Here is a 23870-nt window from a genome sequence, read left to right as displayed (position 1 = left end):
CACCTGTTTTACAAGTAATGGAAACATAACAGGAATCTCTGGAGGATGTAGCCATTGCATTTATTCCTTTTTGTGATATACTACCTGGAAAGATATGATGAACTCTAGAAACATAAAGTGAAGATGTTTTCCATCTATCAACAAGCACATGGATACTGCTTTGTTGTGTCAAAAGACGACGTCTGACTATGGAAAACTGGGTCCTTCAGATACCATGCCAATGCAGCAAGACATATATGTCAGATGGTGCGTGTCCTCGAAGATCGCTGTCAAGAACACCAGCAATATACCGACTGCAGCAGTCGTCACAGATCAGCGGTCATGAATTACAACCATACTAAGGTTCTGATACAGGCCTCAAAGTTTTAGGACTGTGTTATTAAAGAATTTATTGAGATTCGAGTGAGGGAAACACTGATAAGTCATGACAGTGGCTAAATCCATATTAATATCTGTGAGGCTGCAGTTACTATGATTAAGAAGAAGATGGAGATACCCCACAAGGAACTGACTTTGGGGGCAGGTGGAGGAACAGCAGAGGTGTTGGCAGAATGTATACCTGGGTACAAATCTGGAACGGAGGACTGTATTGGCAGGAGGAGTGGGAGAGGAGATGTTGTATGCTGAAGGACGGGGGAGGAGATAAAAGTGTTGCACTGGCCATTGGTCAGTACATCAACACACCTGATGGTGGCAACGTGATTCCTGAAATATTGTGCCCATTGGACACTGACATCCAGCCATTTACCTTTGAACTATTTTGTCATGAAATACTGTGGGAGAATCTGATAAATCTTATTATTAAATGAATAATCACAAATTTGTATATCAAATTTATTGTTCTTTGTGGATAATGTTCTGTGTATATTTTCCCTACAGCCTTTGGCTTATGCTGTACATCATATTCGCACATTGTTCTGCATATGGTTGTCTTGTATGGAGACAGCTAGTATAATATCATTTTAATCATTTTTGTGATGAAAAGTCATTTTGTTGTATCAGTGTTTTCTGTCTACATGGTGTAGTGAAAGTATATTGAAGGCAGTGAGGTCTCTCATTTTCAAATGAACATTTTTGAGTTTCCTGTTTTTGTTTTCCAGGATGTCAACAAGTTTGCTGAAGGGCTCAATGGACCATTCAATTCCAGATGTCTAAATACAGGTGACTGTTTTATATTGTGTCTTTTGCCATTACCTCTGTAATATTGTGAAATTCCTTTGATGTATTTTTGTGTACTATATCAGTGATATCTCTGCATTAATGGAAACTTGTGTTATTGCATGAAAATATATGTATGCCAAGTTAGTTATCTGATTAAAATACATTTGTCCTCATTTGAACTGTTATATATCCTTACATGGATAGCTATTTTTGCTTTGGCAGTGTGTGTTGTCTTTTGTGTTGTTTATAATGTTTGCTTGTATGATGCAGTTTATAACATGTTGAAAGGAATTTGACTAAGTGTTAAAAGTTTATAAAGGAGTCGTTGAAATATTCAACATAATATATAAACTTGTTCTTAAATAGACATCTAAATATATTTGAAGCGATTGAAGAGATTCACACTTGTATTCTTATTGTAGCATTCAGTCTGTGATGGAATGTGCCCAAATTAAAAAGCTCTCTTTTATGCATTTTCGTATACAAAATAATTTTAAATTTACTTTGTTTCAGATAAGCTTTATTTATAAATGTATAACTCTTGCCAGTTCTGTTCTGCTTTCATTTTTCGAGAATATTGTCTAATAACTTAATCAAAATTTGAAGAGACTTGTTGAGTTTTTTCCAATGATGTCTACTGAAATATAATTTTTTAAAAAGATGATCTGTACAGGCTAATTGCTACAGTAAATTTTAGTCTGTGGGAAGTATTGGTGATGTTAACCACATAGTTTATGAAAGGCCTGAGCAGATAAGTGAAATTGGTAAAGAAGGTAACAATACAATCGGTTGCAGTGTAGATGTTTACATAATATATTGTTCCAGTAAGTGGGCATTGTTATAGTATATTAAAGACTGAATGTCACTGATCTGGCTTTAGTTAATTTCAGTGCAGAACACAGTATTTCTCTGCAGTCATTGCATTTATAATGGCCTTATTCTTTTTTTTTTAAATTTTTATATATATTTTCCTGTTAGACATTCCATGGTCATCATGACATGGAACATTATTGTGTCATAAATAGCCAATTTTAATTGCTGACTGTGTGCCATTCTGACAATTTAATCAAAGATTCATCTTTACAGGGTACTCGTTAGTTTGCTTAGATATGACATCTGAAAACTTTGCCTTGTTCCAGTGGTATCATTAAATAAATCCTTCTGTTACTTTTTAAAAATTTAATTCACAAAAAATTACATGAATGAATGTACTTACTACATTATTTTGTAATACTATACTTTTATGTGATTGTTATGCATTTTGATGCCATATTGTAGCTGTATTTGGAAGCACATGTGTCTTTTGTATTGTGTACTACCCACTTTGTGATAACTTCTCAAAATAAATATAAGAAAAGCATTCTAGGTGTTTTATTTTACACACCATTGTCAACTTTGCCACAAAATATACACAGGAACTTTATTCACATTCCTGGTTATTCCAGTCCATCAAAAAAGTGTTCAGATTTACTTATTGTAGAAGTGTCGTATTGACTCTTTCAGTTTAACATAAGTAGTAATATTCTGATCCAACCATCATAACATCGTGGGACCGTCAAGTAAATAAAAAGAAGTTAACAACAGCTATCCTTTGTATAACAGTATACTTTAATTATTATAAACCTCTTCTGTTTGGCGTCATATCTTCCAGTCCTGCAGCCACACCTCAAAATAGCTAGTTAAGTTATAACTATTTATCTAAAGTATAAAAACCAATCCATCTTTAATTACCAATTTATTTTATATTCTACATAATTACATACGAACTTAGTTGATCTATCTTATGAGGCCTATCTCCTGCAGTGGTTTGATGATAGCATACCAAATCATGCCTCGTTAAAACTGCGAGTCGTGCAGTGTGTCGTACACAGCGTGCGGGGCGTGATCAAGTGCGGTGACCTGATTGAGCAGTCGCATGAGGGCAGGTGTCATTGACTGTTGTCTATATTGCGAATTTTTTGGAGTAAATTAATTAAGACTTAGACTCAGTGATTAGATGTTGTTTTGATATTTACCTATGTTGCCTAGGTAGTTTACCTGCATTTAAAATTCATAGTTCATCATTTTTAGATGTATTCCATTTTTATTTTATATACTTGGTGGGCCCTGATGCAACGACACCTGCATCAAGATACTACACTTGTCTTGAGCTTAAAGGGGCAGTACATACTATTTTTTACCTTTTAGAAGATTTCTTTGTTTTATTTTCTTTAATTTAAGCTTTGTTTCATGCTTTTTAAAGTTTATATTTTATTTGTGGACACTATATGATCGACAATCTAATAGTGTAAACAGATGAGACCGATTTTCCTGTGATCCATTTCTGCCATGAAGGAACACTTGAAACCAAGACAAGTCTTCTGCTCATCTTTCCACATAATTTGTACAGCTGGATAATTTTTCTACACAGCTGATGAACTTGCAATTGAATACAACTATCGTTGTCAATAACAGTGGTTAATTCAAGAATGGGTTCGTCCATAACACGTAAAGTGGAAGAGGTTATGATTGTATATTATCACTGTCACTTATGCAATTCATGCTTTTCTTTTTTTTAGTTCACACATATATTTATTGACTATGTTTTAGTATACAATTAGCTAATTTAGGCAACATAAACAATAAGCAGGGGTGATAATTCCAAATAAAGTTAGAAAAAAGTGTGCTGCCATTGCACTATTAGGGCAAAATCATTTGATTTAATATTGAATTGTAGATTTCATAAAGAACTACAAAAAAATCTTTGAGAGCATATGTTTCTTTTACAGTTGAGTCACCATCACCCTTTTTCTGCTTTGTAGGTAATGAAACTTGTGACTTCAAAAGACAGAAATCATCATTGTTCATAAACTATAAAAGATAAACATTTGTCCTTGTGGACTTTTATTTAGTACTAAGTAACTTGACGTAGCTCTTTGCGTATTATGTAGTGTATATAAAAAGAGCGTGGCTGCAAAAAACTTTGTTTAATTAATGTAGCTGGTGAAATTTAAACAGCTGAACAGACTTTAAGGAACATAGCTAAGAACCATCCTGATTTATTTTTTTTTTTTTTTTTTAAGCAGTATAATCGGACCTTTTGTTTGAGAGCTACGATGCCACAGACAGATACACACATTAAACCTATAACACCTCTCTGTTTGCACTGAAGGTTAAAAGAGGGGATAGTTGGTGTTCTAGATAACAAAACCAAGACACACAAGTTGCTCTTGGTTTTCAGTTCTTAAAAGAATGCTGCAGATGAAACTGCTGTAGAAGTTTAGCTCTGTAGGAGAGCTGGTTTTAATGAGTTAAGAAACATGATTTTGCATATATTTTTGTATGCCTTAAAGAGTTCGAAATTCTGAGAAAAATAGGGGTAAGCTATTAGTAGTGATGGGTAATATACAATATGTACAAGCACCAAGAAGTAATAATAAGTGGTTGACCAGGAACAAAGCGCTCAGCTTAAAAGGGGTATAAGACAGGGGTGTAGTCTTTGTGCCTACTGTTCAATCTGTACATCAAAGAAGCAATGGTAGAAATAAAAGAAATATTTGGGAGTGGAATTAAAATTAAAGGTGAAAGTATATCGGGGATACGGTTCGTAATGACATTGCTATCCTGAGTGAAAGTGAAGGAGAATTGCATGATCTGCTCAATGGAATGAACAGTCTAATGAGTGTGGAATATGGACTGAGAGTAAATTGAAGAAAGGTGAAAGTAATGAGAAGTATCAGAAATGAGAACAGTGAGAAACTTAACTTCAGGATTGATGGTCATGAAGTATATGAATTTCAGGAATTCTGCTACCTAGGCAGCAAAATAACCAATGACAGATGCAGCAAGGAGGACATAAAAAGCAGACTAGCACTGGCAAAAAAAGGCATTCCTGGCTACTGGTAGCTTAGGCCTAAATTTGAGGAAGAAATTCCTGAGAATGTACATTTGGAGCACGCGCATTGTATGGTAGTAAAACATGGTCTGTGGGAAAATTGGAACAAAGAGAATCGAAGCATTTGAGATGTGGTGCTCCAGATGAATGTTGAAAATTGGGTGGACCGATAAAGTAAGGAAAGAGGAGGTTCTGCACAGAATCGGAGAGGAAAGGAATAATCGGAAAACATTGAGAAGGAGAAGGGACAGGATGATAGGACATCTGTTAAAGACATTGGGGAATGACTTCCATGGTACTAGAGGGAGCTGTGGAGGACAAAAACTGTAGAGGAAGACAGAGATTTGAATACATCCAGAAAGTAATTTAGAACATAGGTTGCAACTGCTATTCTGAGATGATGTGATTGGCACAGGAGAGGAATTTGTGGTAGGCCACATCAAACCAGTCAGTAGACTGATGACAAAAAAAGTGCTTTTGAAATATTCCAGTGATGAAAGTAGAAAAATAGAACTTGAAAAGTTCTGAAATATGAGATAGTTTGATCAATTTTGATTTTTTTGTGTTTTTTATGGTTCTGTATCTTAACTTGCAAAAATGGAACCTTTACAGAATAACTTTTTAGTCTGTCTGTTAAGATATCTTTTTTCTGAAGAATGGTTAGAGATATCAAGTTGAAATTTATGTCAAATACTAAGGTCTTCATTCCCTTGGTGGTGTAAAAATACAGTTAAGCTTCTAAGTCAATGCAATCAAAAGCTATGGTAATTGATGACACGTATTTTGATAATTGCAAAATCACTCATCAAAACCTACAGGTGACTTTATGTATAAACGTTATTAAGTTTGTACCAAATCCTGAAAGCACGGGCCCTACTCGCACTTCTACGGTTTTTATATATTGTGCAACTGTTATTAGAATCAAATGTTCCTTTGTTACAATTGCATCTACTTTTGTTCGGGGCTCTAATTTTGGTGTAGTAACAGAACTGCAGCTGTGATACTCTATTCAATTTTCAAATGAGAAACTGCAGATTCTGTAATTACTGGGTTGAAAAGACAGACAGTTTGAAACGTAGAGTCTCTGCATGGGAGGAAAAAGTTAGTGAAAGCGAACTATTTTGCAATATGTTCTTGTTCTATTAATTTTGAAACAAAAGTTTTCAGGCAGCTTTTTAACCACTCACTTTCAACAAAACATAAGTGCAACTTCGAAATTAAATGTGGACCACATCAGTTAAAGTTAGAACTTTCAGATCAGATGCAACCTTAAAGTTCGTTATCCGTGCCAACAATACAGTTGTTAAGTACAAAGGACACTGCCATTGCAGCTGAATTGATTTGCATGATGATGTCATTGATTTCCAATTACTCTATGGATTCATCAAATGATGATATAACTTTTTTAAGATGATGATCCCCGATAGTGTTCCTGAACACTTTTTTGCAAGAAAATGAAATAACTAATTGACTGGCACAGTATTTCTGTGAACATATATTAGAAGAAGCATAACACACAGAGTTTCGATGAGACTACTAATGTTAAAAAGCCCACCCAGTTGGCTGTGCGGTCTAACGCATGGCTTCCCGGGCAGGAAGGAGCGCCTGGTCCCCGGCATGAATCCGCCTGGCGGATTTGTGTTGAGGTTCAGCAAACCGGCCAGTCTGTGGATGGTTTTTAGGCGGTTTTCCACCTGCCTCGGCGAAAGCGAGCTGTTTCCCCTTATTCTGCCTCAGTTACACTATGTCGGCGATTGCTGCATAAACAAGTTCTCCACGTACACGTACACCACCATTACTCTACCACGCAAACATAGGGGTTGCACTCGTCTGGTGTGAGACGTTCCCTGGGGGGCCGAACCGCACAATAACCCTGGGTTCGGTGTGGGGCGGCGGAGGGGTGAAGTGGACTGTGATAGTCGTCGTGGGGTGTGGACCATTGCGGCTTCGGCGGGGATGGAGCATCTCCGTCGTTTCTAGGGCCCCGGTTAACATACAATACAATACAATGTTAAAAAGGAATTACAAACATCCAATATATTTTGGTCACAGAGCAAGTGTTGCATAACAACAAACCACCTAAGACCTTTCTTCATTGGCAAAGCAGATGGCGAAACAGTACTTTTGACATTACATGAAGCACTTTCTGAAGGTAACTTGTTCTGGGATGAGAACACTAATAAAAATGTGTTAAGGCTTTACACTTTTAGACAGTGATGTCCAGGAGACCCAAGGCAGACAACATATAAACATTGAAGCTTGCAACAGTCATACGATGCATAATGCCTTTGTAAAGGCTTTGGTGTGTTTAGGTGAAGAAGGCTCCAAATTCCTGGTCAATATTTACCATTATTTTGATGGTTGGCTTTTTTGCTGGGAAGAATGTAACAAAATTCAGTCTAAGTTAAAGATTCCATATCACAAGTTTATGAGACATGCAACCACAAGGTGGCTTACTTTAGAACTTTCAGCCAAAAGGATTTTGGAACAGTGGGATGCTATTCAGTATTACTGTCTTAAGCATGTACCTCAAAAAAAATAATTCTGGTACTATTCAGTCCAAATCCTACAATGCCACTACGAATTCTTTCATAGTAATAAAAAAAGAAGGTCCCTTATATGGAAGCAGATCTTCCTTCCATAATTTCATCTACAGAACTATTGAGTAAGTCCACTTAACACTTTCAAAACCAAACCCCTTTGATCCTCAAGTTGCATACAGAAATAGGAAACATGCTTTAAATCTTATTGGCTCGTGTTTTGGAAGTTTCTGCTTTGAGAAAAATTGAGAGTACCGGTATTTATGAAGTTCGTCATTATGAACTCTTTAAAATGGATAATCTGCTTCCCCTTTTTAGTGGGCAAGTAACTGAAGAACTTAGTAAACTGGCAGAATGTCACAAGTTGTGGTTTCTAAAGAATGTCCAAAAACGTTACATCACAGCTTGGAAATGTGATGGAAAAGAATTGGTTATACACTGCTGAAGAGTTTTAGATTTTTAGGCCCCAATGAAAGAATAAAGAGCAGAAGATTCAGTGACATCTCAAAAGTTGCAAAAATGACGCTGTTTGATGTCCAACAATATTGCTTATTAGATGAGTGGGAGGTTCTACTGCTTGAAAAAGATGACCCAGCTTTACATAACAAAGTTTTTGACAATTACTGGCAGCAGCACAGCTCAAAAAGAGACTTATCAGCCACAGAGTTAAAATACCCAACTATTTCAAAGCTCATTAAGGCTTCTCTTACATTGCCCCTTGGAAATGTGGACAAAGAGAGAAGACATTCCATTTCGACACAGATACTGGGAGAAGACAAAGCTTCAATGACCGAAAGGCTTTTAAACAATGCTTTGACTGTGAGGTGTCTTTGGGACATAACCCCATTGTCCATTGACTCGCAGCTCATTAGGTATGGCACAAGCACATTCAAATTATACTGCTTATAATTAAGAACATGAAAGGAAAAAAAACATGAATTAGAAGAAAAGCAAAAAGAGGAACAAAAGCATCTTGAAGAGGAGACAAAAAAAGTGAATAACATGAAAAAAAAAAAAAAAATCAATTGACTGTGAAAGAGCTGCTCTGAAAGAAAAGAAAAAAGAGCAACTATTGAAGGAGGCACGATAAAAACTTCTCTCTCAAGCTAGCTAAACTGAAAAAAGCACTTTGAAAAAAATGTTTAAAGGCAGCTAAGTTGGCCCAGGGCATGCTGGAAGGTGCACAAATCATGAAAGTAGAAGAAAGAGAGGTGGAAAACATTCAGAAAAATCTGAAGTAAAGAAAATCCAGTGGGTTTACTTCAGATTTTGCTGTGGTTCTCAAGAAACAGTAATCCAAAAATATTTTGTTGATCATTTTTCCAGTACTGTAGTGTAGAATGACATTAGTTTTAAAAATGTGATCTAGATTTTATTTGTGAGTTACGAAAACCAGTACCAAATTACCAATGTACGTGTGTATATTAATATTATATATAAAAACAAAGATGAGGTGACTTACCGAACAAAAGCGCTGGCAGGTCGATAGACACACAAACAAACACAAACATACACACAAAATTCAAGCTTTCGCAACAAACTGTTGCCTCATCAGGAAAGAGGGAAGGAGAGGGGAAGACGAAAGGAAGTGGGTTTTAAGGGAGAGGGTAAGGAGTCATTCCAATCCCGGGAGCGGAAAGACTTACCTTAGGGGGAAAAAAGGACAGGTATACACTCGCACACACGCACATATCCATCCACACATACAGACACAAGCAGACGTCTTTGTCTTTAAATATGTCTGCTTGTGTCTGTATGTGTGGATGGATATGTGCGTGTGTGCGAGTGTATACCTGTCCTTTTTTCCCCCTAAGGTAAGTCTTTTCGCTCCCGGGATTGGAATGACTCCTTACCCTCTCCCTTAAAACCCACTTCCTTTCGTCTTCCCCTCTCCTTCCCTCTTTCCTGATGAGGCAACATTTTGTTGCGAAAGCTTGAATTTTGTGTGTATGTTTGTGTTTGTTTGTGTGTCTATCGACCTGCCAGCGCTTTTGTTCGGTAAGTCACCTCATCTTTGTTTTTATATATAATTTTTCCCACGTGGAATGTTTCCTTCCATTATATTGATGTGTATATTAATAAATTTATATGAAGAGAAGATGGCAATGCCTCATCCAGGACCATAATAGAGAAATTTATTATGGTCTTAAACTGGCCTTTTTGCTAGGGGATTCTCAAAAATGAAAACAATTCATTTTGCCGTAACTGTTTATTGAAATAATTTGTCACCATATAATCACTTTTCTAAAATATTTTATCGCCTTTTTCAAGTGCCATCATTGCTCCTCACTCTGTGCACTGATGAGCAATATTAATAAATTGGTGTCAGGAATGTTTTGTAAGACACTTATTTTGTGAGTGAACTGTTTCTGTAACATTCTTTCAATGAATCTCCGCCTATCCTCATCTTTTCCAAACATTAATTTTAAGTAGTCATTCCACTTTTGGTGGTTCCACTCACAGCTGTGCACAGAGGCCCCACTTGCAGGTTACACTGCACTACAACAGTCTCGGATGAAGCGTGCCTGTGATGCCACCGTATGGGCCGACCAGTGCTGTCAGCAAGCACAGGGCTCAGCAGAGTTACGTGTAGAGGTGCAACCTGTGGGCCACAACTGCACTGAGAGAGCCCATGACATCACTGCATGGGTCGCGTGGCTGACCATGAGCCTCAATGGGCCGGCCAGTGCCATGAGCAAGCTCTCGTGTGCTGTGGCCTATGGGTCAGTGACAGCACTGAGTGCAGTTGCGAGATAGGCTGCGGTCATAGCGGTACCGATTTTGGTGAATTCCACTGATGACCAACATCGGCTGAAGGCAGTCGATCTTTTCAAGTCATTACACCACTATGAGTGCAGTCACACTGTAGTCGATCTCATGGCCCGAATGTATAGACATTGGAAGACAATCGGTGAAATTAAAAAAAACAGTTTGTTTTCTTTGGTCATATTGACTGATGTTCTCACATATGAGCTGTGAGAAACTGATGGTTAATCCAAGAAAGAATGAGTTTGTGGCATCTTGAGGATAAAAATATCATAATTGGAATATAGTTCGGAGTCTGTCTATTGATATCACAGGTTTATTGGAAACCACACGTAGGCAAAATCGTATCACAAATTTTAGATGTGAATTATAACCTAAAAAAATAATTTGTTCAAAGTAGAAGGATGGCATATCTTATGCTTAACTGTAGTGGATCTTTTTTGAGTTGTGGTAGAGGTACATTAGCTGTCTACAAATTATTATTACTGCTTACTGACGTTTTTATGCCATGGGGTGTGAGTCTGTTACATAAAGTGGTTTGCAAATGTGGTGTTACGTGCGTCCACTTTTCAGTGCTTTAGGTGTTGGGAGTATCTTATTCTAAGCTTTGTTTATCTTTCACAGGTATGTTAAATGATAGTCATTAAACATTAATTAATGTATCCCTGTTCAACTTAAAATAAATTCAGCAAAACATAGTGTTTGTAATCTTGCTTTTCAAGATCATCACTAATCGTCTTGAGTATGTAAAGCTGAAGATTCGTACGTGAAACACTTTTGGATAACAAAAGCTAATTTCGAGTACTTGTAGAGGCGTGATTCGAGCTCTGTTAAAAAATCCGATACATTAAAGATGCAGCTCTGGCACAAGCAAAGTCATGACACTTCAGTATTTGATATCTGGCAATTACATCTCTTCAACATTCAAGCCTATACCACGTTCTGTAAAGTACAATTTCAAAGTTTTTGTTTGATGTGTTGGATGCTATTTAAAATGTCCTAAAGACAAATTTAAAATCTAATGTCTTCACTCTTGAACCCAAAATACTACAAAATGTTAAATTTACTCTATAACAAATTTTGAAGCTGTGCTTTGTGCAAATGCACTAAAAAGACACAGTGGTAAGTTATAGATGATTTTCTTTATTAAAAGCTACACTCAATCTGAAATAATACTGCCCTTGTTACTTCCTTTCTCAGATCCACTGAGCAAGCGGGTGAATACTGTACCAACTTTGCATTAATTTCCACCATTTTTGGAATAAGGTGAGCTGCTGTGAAACCACAAATCTATCTTTCATTAATTATATAATTCTTCCTTAGTCTCACACAAATTTTGTCCGTGTATCACATAATAGAAACTGCACCTGCTTTCATCACATAACTTAACCATCATGTGCTCATAACGTGATTGGCAAAACCTGTCTACACAGAAGTCACACATCCTACCACTGTTGCATAATAAACTATACTAAGAACAATGTGTTTGGGAGCAGTGGCAGCTGTTGTGTAAGAGAGCAAGAGCTTTGAACACCCTAACTTTTGACACCTTACAGGTTTATTGGTTATTTTTCTTTGAATGCTGCTAAACGTAATGTAGATGCAGTAATCTGAAATATACAGCACTAAGTCTACTGTTCTGTGCTACATTGCTCCTCTAGACTTGATGAAACTTGGCATCAGGGTCGTGAGCATACCTCCATGCCCATTTTAAGGAGCTTCTGCACATGGGCAACTGGCATTACATAACTGCCTTATGGGCCAAATACATACAGATTTGATAAAGAATGTGCACAGTTTATGGTGAGCACTACTAACCCTTACCACTCAACTACAAGTTAACATCAATGCCACCAGGTGGTAGCACACTGTAGCAAACTTTTATCCACGTTCACTTGGCACAAATCCCACTAGGCGGTAGCACACTTCACAGACATGCCAATTCACTCACTATATAGTAAAATCAGATTGGTCATCAGTGTATGTTATAGTTATACTGATAGAAAAACCTGTTTTGAGGGGTTCTGCATGAGATGTAGTACATTAAGTTTTGGATTTTATCATATGGTAATCCAATTGATGTGTTGAGAACCATAAAGCACATTGTGAGACTGTAGCATTGATTCATGCTTCTAACATCTGTTGATCTTATGGTGGGTCAGGTTTACCTGAACTGTAGGCCCACATTGTACTATATATGAACATTCGCGAAAAGCTGTCTCACTCGTTTCTCTGATATTCATTTACATGTTGGGGGTAACTCCCCAGGGGCTGAATGTATTTTCAGATGGCAGAAGAAAGCAATCAGGTGCATGGAAGGGTTAGCACCCAAGGATGTCCTGCAGAAATTATTTTCAATCTCTTGGCATAATGACAGTGCCAAGCATGTACATATATAACTGTTTAATATATGCCAGAGAAAATCTGAAAAAATTGAACATGAGATGTGATGTGCATGCACAAGACTTGCTGTAGTTCATAATAACTATAAGTACTTAAGCATAAAATTTTTCAGTAAGTTACCATTCTCAGCTCGTACAGTACCACTAAATAAATATAAGAATACATTGCAAACCTGGCTAAAAAACAACGAATTCTATACAACTGAAGAATTCTTAGAAACTAATCATCAAAATATATGTTTTACCTAAGTTATGAAGAAAATGTTTTGATATTATATAAGCTAGTTATTTACTGTGATTCTTTTCTTATGTGTGTATTTAATTACTGTATAAAATATTGTTTTACATATTGCTGAAGAAAAGGTCTTTAGTTCCTTTTCTCCCCTTTCTGTAACTATTTGAATATCGTACTGAAACTAAAACCGTCTGTAAACTTTGACGAAGCCAATTGTATGAAAAATACTGAAAGGCTAATAAAAATATTCTATTCTATTCTATTCTATCAATAATTACAGATTTCTGTAGTTGTATATATACGTTTGGATGTAGCTGTATTGCATTGATGTACTGGTGGATATTGTGTGGTATGACTCCAGTAGTTGATAGTATAATTGGTATAATGTCAACTTTATCCTGATGTCACATGTCTTTGACTTCCTCAGCCAGTTGGATGTATTTTTCAGTTGTTTCTCCTGTTTTCTTCTGTATATTTGTTGTATTGGGTATGGATATTTTGATTAGTTGTGTTAATTTCTTCTTTTTATTGGTGAGTATGATGTCAGGTTTGTTATGTGGTGGTGTTTTATCTGTTATAGTGGTTCTGTTCCAGTATAATTTGTATTAATCATTCTCCAGTACATTTTGTGGTGCATACTTGCATGTGGGAACATGTTGTTTTATTAGTTTATGTTGTATGGCAAGTTGTTGATGTATTATTTTTGCTACATTGTCATGTCTTCTGGTGTATTCTGTATTTGCTAGTATTGTACATCTACTGTTTCTATTTGTTGTTTGCAAAGTCTGCATTTATCTGTTGTGGTATTGGAATCTTTAATAATATGCTTGCTGTAATATCTGGTGTTTATTTTTTGATCCTGTATTGCAATCATGACTCGTTCCGCCTCACTGTATATATTGCCTTTTCTTAGCCACGTGTTGGATGCGTCTTGATCGATGTGTGGCTGTGTTAGATGATATGGGTGCTTGCCATGTAGTGTTTTCTTTTTCCAATTTACTTTCTTTGTATCTGTTGATGTTATGTGATCTAATGGGCTGTAGAAGTGGTTATGAAATTGCAATGGTGTAGCCGATGTATTTATATGAGTGATTGCTTTGTGTATTTTGCTAGTTTCTGCTCGTTCTATAAAGAATTTTCTTAAATTATCTACCTGTCCATAATGTAGGTTTTTTATGTCGATAAATTCCCTTCGTCTTTCCTTTCTGCTTAATGTGAATCTTTCTGTTGCTGAATGTATGTGATGTATTCTATATTTGTGGCATTGTGATCGTGTAAGTGTATTGAGTGCTTCTACTTCTGTGTTACTCCATTTCACTACTCCAAATGAATAGGTCAATATTGGTATAGCATAAGTATTTATAGCTTTTGTCTTGTTTCTTGCTGTCAATTCTGTTTTCAGTATTTTTGCTAGTCTTTGTCTATATTTTTCTTTTAGTTCTTCTTTAATATTTGTATTATCTATTCCTATTTTTGCCTGTATCCTAAATATTTATAGGCATCTGTTTTTTCCATCGCTTCTATGCAGTCACTGTGGTTATCCAATAAGTAATCTTCTTGTTTAGTGTGTTTTCCCTTGACCATGCTATTTTTCTTACATTTGTCTGTACCAAAAGCCATATTTATATCATTGCTGAATACTTCTGTTATCTTTAGTAATTGGTTGAGTTGTTGATTTGTTGCTGCCAGTAGTTAGATCATCCATGTATAGCAAATGTGTGATTTTGTGTCGGTATGTTCCAGTAATATTATATCCATAATTTGTATTATTTAGCATGTTGGATAGTGGGTTCAGAGCAAGGCAGAACCAGAAAGGACTTAATGAGTCTCCTTGGTATATTCCACGCTTAATGTGTATTGGCTGTGATGTGATATTATTTGAATTTATTTGGATATTAAGTGTGGTTTTCAAATTTTCCATTGCTATGTTTAGGAACTGTATCAATTTAGGATCTACTTTGTATATTTCCAATATCTGTAGTAACCATGAGTGGGGTACACTATCAAAAGCTTTTTGGTAATCAATGTATGCGTAGTGTAGCGACCTTTGTTTAGTTTTAGCTTGATATGTCACCTCTGTATCTATTATCAGTTGCTCTTTACATCCTCGTGCTCCTTTGCAGCAGCCTTTCTGTTCTTCATTTATAATTTTGTTCTGTGTTGTATGTGTCATTAATTTCTGTGTAATGACTGACGTCAATATTTTGTATATTGTTGGTAGGCATGTTATGGGGCGATATTTTGCTGGGTTTGCAGTGTCTGCTTGGTCTTTAGGTTTCAGATAAGTTATTCCTTGTGTAAGTGTATCAGGGACTGTGTATGGGTCTGCAATGTAACTGTTAAATACTCCTTTTAATACATTACACCCTCTATTATATTAATGTTAAATAATTTAGTTAGATGTGAATGTGTTGAGGTGCACTTCTTTAGCCAGAAATTTGCTATTTTATCTTTTCCAGGGGCTTTCCAATTGTGCGCATTATTAATTGCTCGGGTGACTTCATGTTGCAAAATTATCACTTCAGGCATTTGTGGTATCATCTTGTATGTGTCTGTTTCTGCTTGTATCCACCGTGCATGCCTGTTACGTTGTACCGGGTTTGACCATGTGTTGCTCCAGAAGTGTTCCATGTCTGTTATGTTTGGTGGATTGTCTATTTTAATGTGTGTGTTATCTACTGTCTGATAAAATTTCTTTTGGTTTGTATTGAATGTTTGGTTTTGTTTCCTTCTATTTTCACTTTTTTTGTATCTTCTAAGTCGTTTGGCCAATGCTTGTAATTTCTGCTTCTTTTCATCTAATTGCTCTATCGCTTCTTGATGTGATATTTTACCTAACCTTTTTCATTTTTTGTCTGATATTTCATTTCTTATAAATTGTGTTAGCTGTCTGATGTCTTTTCTCAGTTTTTCTGTTCTGATCTGTAGCCTGTGTTGCCATGCTGGTTTTGTGGGTTTCTTCTGTGTGTTGGTTGGTTCTGATCTCTGCCTAGTGTGTATATTTAGTGTAGTGAGTGCTCCTATATAAACCAGTAGTTGTAACTCTTCCATAGTTGTATTTTCATTTATTTTGTTGTGTATGATTGTGTTGATAGTTGTTATTGTTGTTTCAACTTGTGGGTTATTTGGGGGTCTATGCAATAATGGTCTAATGTCTGTATTTGTGTCTTTGTATTCTACATATGTCAGCTGAAATTTTTCTTCTATATCTAACATGTGTGTCACTTCGTGTTCTATTTGTGCTTGTTCTGGTGGCTGTCTTAATATTTCGTTTTCCTCTGATTGTTTAAATGATGCGTGGTGTTCTTTGTTTGTTTGCTCTGGGATGTTTGAGTCCGTTACTGTATTTTCTTCTTCTTCTGATTGCATATTATTTTGTTCCAGTATTTGTTGTACTTATTGTTTGATGTTTTCTAATTCTGACTGGGGTATCCTATTATTTTTGATTATTACACGGATCTGATTAGTTAGTCGTCGTTCTGTTAAAAAGTTTAATTCTGGGTATCTGATAATAAATGTTGTGTATACTTGTGATCTGTATCCAGTTGTGTTGGTTCCTAAGTTTGTTGCTTGGTAATAACAGAACATGAGGTGTCAGTTAACTTCATCTGACCATCTCATCCTCTGTCTTTGTTTTCCTTCTAGAGTGGTTGCAGGAAGCATATCCTGCAAAACACCTCTATTTGGATTTAAATCATTTTCCGTGTGGGTAGCAGTGCCGTTACCATTGTGGACGGGCATAGGGTTCAAGCATCGTCCCCGACCATGACAGCACTTGTCAAGGCTTCATTAGTTCTGTCCTGAACCAACTAATCACACTAAAAGGGGGGTTAGCCCTATTAGTCGTTTGTTCTTTTCGTCGCCTTTTACGACTGGCAGAACGTACCGGAGGCCTATTCTTTTCCCGGGCCTCCACCGGGTTTATTATTATTATTATTACCATTATTATTATTATTATTATTATTATTATTATTATTATTACTGACAGCAGCTGAAGTTGTATAGATATGTTGATAAGGATAATTGTTATACAGCATATGCTATTAATTTCACACTCTGATATTTATCTGATTTTAAAAATTTGTGAATACTCGGAATGTATACCCATGAGCCGCCTCTGTTTGAGAGAGAGCCTTAATGCGGTGTATCATTGAAACTACATATTCTCTTAGTATGCACATGCAAATGTGGAACACATGAAGATTTGTTGGTTGGTTGGTTGGTTTGGGGGAGGGTACCAAACAGTGAGGTCATTGGTCCTGTCAGATTAGGGGAGGATGGGCAAGGAAGTTGGCCGTACCCTTTCAAAGGAACCATCCTGGCATGTGCCCGACGTGATTTAGAGAAATCACGGAAAACCTAAATCAGGATGGGTTTGAACCGTCGTCCTCCTGAATGTGAGTCCAATGTGCTGACCACTGCGCCACCTCGCTCAGTAATGCATGAAGAACGGTGTTTTAGATTCAAAGGTAGCGGATCCTCCTCACGCTAATCTTTGGTGGGCAAAGGAAAACGTCTCAAAGTTAAAGCATTTTCAACTTTTGTAGCATGGCGTTTCTCCCTTCATCTCATATTCATAAAACTTGTGTAATTCCAGTAACTGGTGACAGAGTGTATGGTACTCACCAAGTTCTTTTTGAGATAGATATAGGTTATTTACATGCATTAGGTATCTTTTTAATACCAAATGCCTCTCTGCAGGCAGCACTTGTCTCCAAGTACAGAGGCATCATGGTATCCATTCTGTCCTTTGAGGTTAAAATCTAACCTACACTATACATAGAATAGGTTCTAACCTAAGCTAACTGCCTTGACCCTATCTAAAACCGACAAATGAGATCGGACGCACAATGACCAAGCTGTCGGCTGATGCTATTGGGCTGCCTTTGGTGACAGCGTCTGATGACTGTTGTATACTGTGAATGCAGACAAGGTCCGCGAGCAGTGCAACTTCTCTGTTCTATTTTTTCTGAACACATAAAATGAGTGCAGAAACAAAACTTGGTCAGCAGACGAAGGAGAGCATCTCAAGAAAAAGGGAAATAAAAGAAAAACTAATCCGTGGTCAGTACAGCCTCATATAAATCTTAAAAATTCAGTTTGGATGGTACTTAAGCCTATAGTGGATGGCAATGGGAAAGACATTAATTTTCTTTGCTGTTCGCTGTGCAGTAAAATTTATGCTCATGCTAAAGAGTCAACTGGCACTTCACACATTTTTCGCCATCTGTGCATGTTTAATGAACAAGGGTATTGTGTGGATGAGAATGCTCAGCAACTGCAGACATGTAGCACGAGGAGAAACTATTATATGACATTTACTGTGTGTGTTTGTTGACTGGACTCTCAGGTCTCATGTTTTGTTTACAACCCAGTTTCTAGATGAACCAAAAACAAGGGGTAATGTTTGTTGAGAAGATTTATTTCTTTTGGCATCAATGACTGCTTTGAAAGATGTGCGCTTTACTACTGATCGAGGTGCCAACATCGTCACTGCACTGCACTATTATTTAGTATTGAATTGTTCCTGCCATATAATAAATAAGAGGTCTGTTCAAAGAATTCCAAAACTTTGTCCACACTTTTTTTTCTACACTTATCTTTTACTTATTGTGAATGGTCCCCTCCGAAATACTCACCTCTATAATTGATACAATGCTCCCAGTGCCTTTTTGACTTCTGGAAGCAATCTTGGTATACCTCTAGCTGGATCATACGAAGTGCTGCCTGCGAATTTTCTTTTATTTCTTCTATCATTGCAAATCTTCATCCTTTCAATGGAGTTTTCAACTGTGGTAATAAAAATAGTCTGCAGGGGGCAGGACTGGAGAGTACAGAGGATGAAGCAGCCACAGTGATCTTGTTTTCTGGCAATTGTCATGCACCAACAGGGATAAAGGTGCAGGAGTGATATTGTGATTCAAGAGCCGTGAATTGTTTCAACACATTCCAGGCCATTTCCTTCTCACATTTTCGTGCAGGCATCACAACATATCCATTGATTAAGAATTTGTCTCTGTGGCATGAGTTCATGATGAATTAATCCTTCAAAGTCAAATAAAACTATCAGCATAGCTGTGACATTTGACCTGACCTGTCGAGCTTGTTTTTGGTCTTTGAGAAGTTTTCCTGACCCATTGTGGAGACTGAACCTTGGTTTCGAGATCATAACCATAGATCTATGTCTTGTCACCAGTTATGATTCTCTTAAGGAACATCTCATTCTCATTTGCTCGATCCAAAAGCTCTTCACTGACTGCGAGGCAAAGGTCTTCCTGGTCTTGACTCATGAGCCGTGGGACAAACTTGGTGGCAACATGATGCATTCCAAGATGCTGTTTAAGGATTTCATGACATGATCCAACTGAAATGTCACAGTCTTCTGCAGTCACTCGGACTGGCATTCTTCGATTGGCATGCACAATTCGTTAACGTTCCTGACATGAGCGTCCTGAATGAGGGTCATCTTTAACCTCTATCCAGCCATTTTTAAACCATATGAATCATTCTTAAGCACTCATCGCTGTAGATTTCCTGCATCATATGGTGTGTCCGTGTACATGTTTTCTTGGATTTCACGCAAAATTTAATGCAGATGCATTGCTCCTCTAACTCTGCCATCTCAAAATTTGCAAACTGTGTGACAACATTCTATTCAGTGCAGCACTGAACAATAACTAACAGACATACGACAGCGAATCTTCTGGCAGTTACAAAAACACAGGCGTGCGCAGGGTACCAACCACATTTCACTCCAACACACTACTGGTGCAAAATTACGAATGTTCTGGAATTTTATGAACAGACCTTGTACAGTGCTACAAAATACTTTTAATGCAGAGTATATATGTGTTATCTGTCAACAAATTCATGGTCTTTTGACTGTGAAAGAACTCATCAGTCTCACAAAGAAAAGTGGTCTTCTTAATGCTCTTGACAGGTCACTGGAACAGTCCAGCAATACTCGTTGGGTACACAGTTGGTGTTGTTAGAATCAGAAGAAAGTCATAACTGAGCTTTGTGTGGAAAGCTCTCAGAGAAGGGAGAAATAGCTCAAATTGAAGGAATTAACATCATGATGATGAACAAACTAATTTCTTTTCTCACGGTATGTATGCTATTGTATTACTGTAATTGTTAAGCACTACAGTTTATTTTATATTTTTAAAACACAAAGTTTTTGCAGCTCTTGAAGGAGGCTTCCAACAAATGAGAGCTAGAGAAATCACATCCACTGCACCTTCTGACAGTCAACAATATTTGAGTCAGGCACCTGAGGACAGAGAAGCCTCTAAAATAGAGTTTTTATGTGAATGCGTCAAATTATACTTGGAAAAAAGTTAATTGTCCAGATGTAGCAACTTCCCTTTTGCCACCATTTCATCATTTAAAAATGAGATTTGAAGATAAGAGGCACAAAGTCATGACAGAAGTAAAATGTACAATCTGTTTATTGTTATGTTAATAGCTCCTAAGTGGCCAGGTCCAAAGAGAAATGAATATATGTGAATACTTTTGTTTTCAATATACTTTCATATTCAGAGTTGGATCCACACTGTCACAGATTTGCAAATCTAGGTATTAAAGAACTTTTGTATTTCGCCATTCAGGGAAAAAACATTATGTTGAAAGAGGCACATGTGAGCCACAAAGAGAAAATTCTTTCATCAAATTCCATAAAACTCCTCTGCCAGAGAAAGCAAGGAAGTTTACTTTGTGGGTAGATACACTTTGATAAGTAAGTTGGAGAGATATTAAAATCAAAGTTGCAAATTGGGAGAAAATTTGGCTTCTTATTGGAAAACGAGCAGGCAAAATTTTCTGACTCTTCAGAAGATCGCAGAAAAATATTGTGCACACCAGCATCTAGCTCAGCTTCTGAAACAAAATTTTAATTGTGTCACTTTTACACCCAGAGCATGTTGATGCTCTTCTTTTCATTGACAGTATCTCTCCAAATAAAAAATAATGCTGAAACTCTTTTTGGACATTAAGTTTTGTTTTATGCCATTTGTAGTGGTGGAAAATTTTTGTTCCTTGCACATTTTGTTGCTTATGTGTGATTTACATACACTGCTATTTAAATCAGTTTTGAATTTTTGAAATGATGGTGGTGGTGGTTATTGTTTAACGTCCCGTCGACAACGAGGTCATTAGAGACGGAGCGCAAGCTCGGGTTAGGGAAGGATTGGGAAGGAAATCGGCCGTGCCCTTTCAAAGGAACCATCCTGGCATTTGCCTGAAACAATTTAGGGAAATCACGGAAAACCTAAATCAGGATGGCGGGAGACGGGATTGAACCGTCGTCCTTCCGAATGCGAGTCCAGTGTGCTAACCACTGCGCCACCTCGCTCGGTGAATTTTTGAAATGAAATAAAGTTCAGTTTATTTCCAAATTATCATTGTGCAGCTTTATTTAAGCCTCAACATATCATTTTTAAAATTTAGTATTTAAAAAAATATACCATTTTAGAGAAAACCACTGCCTCCATATAAGTTCGTCTGTCTGAAAGGAACCGCGATCATCCAAATGCCCAAAAAGCGTTCGAAATGTTGTGTGATGCGGTTGATGTCTGTGATGGTACTTATTTTGATATAACCAAGCTGCCTCTTGACCATATCCATGTGTTTGGCCACACACAAACACCATCTCAGCTTGCTCCTGACATGAATACTGCACCGTTCTGCTGCTTACAGTATGCTGCATCAATCACACAGCCCACAAAACACACAAGGGACACATGGCATTTGGTCAGATGAACTTCCATTTGTCATCACCATCTAACATTGGAATGATGCATTTCCAGACATCTTAACAAATTCAAGCAAGACATCTGCAATGAAAAAATCTTCCAGTAAGGGCAGGTGACAGTGTGCATGCTGCAAAGTAACACCTGGCATGTTGCGAGTCTCATGGGGATACTCACTAGTGCGGTACTTCCACTTAGTGTTGCCCTGGCAACCGAGAGTCACGAGCTGGCAGGTGGTCATGTTGGATATAGTGGACTGGGACAGAGAAGTCTGCGGTCTCAGAGTGCTGGGCAGAGGGCCGCTCTGCACTACTCTGGTTCCAGTGGATTACTCATTGGTATCATATGGTTTTCACTGTTTCCGGAATTTTATTGCCAGTAGCATGTTCAAACATTACTAAATGACTACATTACTAAATGTAAAAATATTATGAGAAGGAAAGTTGCTAATCACCATATAGTGGAGACACACACACACACACACACACACACACACACACACACACACACGACTGCAGTCTCAGGGCAACTGGAACCATACTGTGAGCAGCAGCACTAGTGCATGATGGGAGTGGTGACTGGGTGCAGGTAAGGAGGAGGCTGTGACGGGAAGGGGGAGGGATAGTATGGTGGGGGTGGCAGTCATTGAAGTGCTGCAGCTTAGACAGAGGGCAGGGGAGAGGTGGGGAGGGAGGGGGGGAGTAGTGGAATAGGAGAGAAATAAAAAGACTGGGAGTGGTGGTGGAATGACAGCTGTGTAGTGCTGGAATGGGAATAGGAAAGGGGCTGGATGAGGAGTGAAGACAGCGACTAACGAGTGTTGAGGCCAGGACGGTTATGGGAATGAAGGATGTATTGCAGGGAAAGTTTCCACCTACACAATTCAGAAAAGCTGGTGTTGGTGGTAAGGATCCATATGGCACAGGCTGTGAAGCAGTCATTGAAATAAGGATATCACGTTTGGCAGCGTGTTCAGCAACAGGTGGTCCACTTGTTTCTTGGCCACAGTTTGTCAGTGGCCATTAATGCGGACAGACAGCTTGTTGATTGTCATGCCTACATAGAATGCAGCACAGTGGTTGCAGCTTAGCTTGTAGACCACATGACTGGTTTCACAGGTAGCCCTGCCTTTGATGGGATAGATGATGTTAGTGACCATACAGGAGCAGGTGGTGGTGGGAGGATGTATGGGACAGGTCTCGCATCTAGGTCCATTACAGGGGCATGAGCCATGAGGTAAGTGATTGGGAGCAGTGTTGTGTAAGGATGGACGAGTGTGTTGTGTAGGTACAGTGGACAGCGGAATACCACTGTGGGAGGGGTGGGAAGGATAGTGAGCAGGACATTTCTCATTTCAGGGCATGATGATAGGTAATCAAAACCCTGACAGAGAATGTAATTCAGTTATTCCAGTCCCGGGTGGTACTCAGTTATGAAGGGAACGCTTCTCTGTGGCTGGACGGTGGGGCTTTGGGAGGTGGTGGGAGACTGGAAAGATAAGGCATGGGAGATTTGTTTTTGTACAAGGTCGGGAGGATAATTATGGTCAATGAAGGCTTCAGTGAGACCCTCGGTATATTTCCAGAGGGACTGCTCATCACTGCATATGTGATGACCACGGGTGGCTAGGCTGTATGGAAGGGACTTCTTGGTATGGAACGGGTGGCAGCTGTCGAAGTGGCATTACTAAATGCCTTCTCTGAATACCACCCAGAACTGATGTTTGGAAGCTCAGTCATGACAGAAATATGTAACATCTAATGACAACAAATACATCTGACCTCTTTGAATATATCGACATTGGGATTATGGTACGTACCTATTACAACAGTAAGTGATAGTGGATCCATGGTACACAGTCTCTGTAAAGAAATTTCTAAAGAAAAAGAGACTAGTGCAAAGAATAGGGCTGTAGATAGATGCTAAATGAAATGCATTTGGCTGTCAAAAGGGCTATATGTGAAGCCTTCAGTAGCTAGCACATCAGAATATTATCAAAAGAAGTCTGACAAAATCCAAAGAAATTGTGTTAATGTGTAACAGTTGTCAGTGGCATCAAAAGTAGTGCCAATACTCTCATGGATTACACAGTAACCACAAGTGAGGGTATGAGGGCAGGAAGGCAAATGCAAAAACAGTGAA

The 23870-nt window shown here is 37.9% G+C and overlaps 1 protein-coding gene across 1 annotated transcript in view; it reads left to right on the top strand.

Moving 5' to 3' along the window:
• The window catches only part of LOC124795087 (syntenin-1-like), a 48246-nt gene extending 46912 nt beyond the window's left edge, over positions 1 to 1334 (top strand). Inside the window, exon 7 of the mRNA XM_047258916.1 lies at positions 1101 to 1334. Coding sequence (XP_047114872.1) covers positions 1101 to 1155 — 55 coding nt within the window. The 3' untranslated portion in view covers positions 1156 to 1334. The remainder of the gene's footprint in view (positions 1 to 1100) is intronic.
• The last annotated feature ends 22536 nt before the right edge of the window (positions 1335 to 23870 follow it).

This window comes from Schistocerca piceifrons, chromosome 1, assembly GCF_021461385.2.
Source record: "Schistocerca piceifrons isolate TAMUIC-IGC-003096 chromosome 1, iqSchPice1.1, whole genome shotgun sequence".
Classification (NCBI taxonomy): Eukaryota; Metazoa; Arthropoda; class Insecta; order Orthoptera; family Acrididae; genus Schistocerca; species Schistocerca piceifrons.
This window is presented reverse-complemented; position numbering and strand designations above follow the sequence as displayed.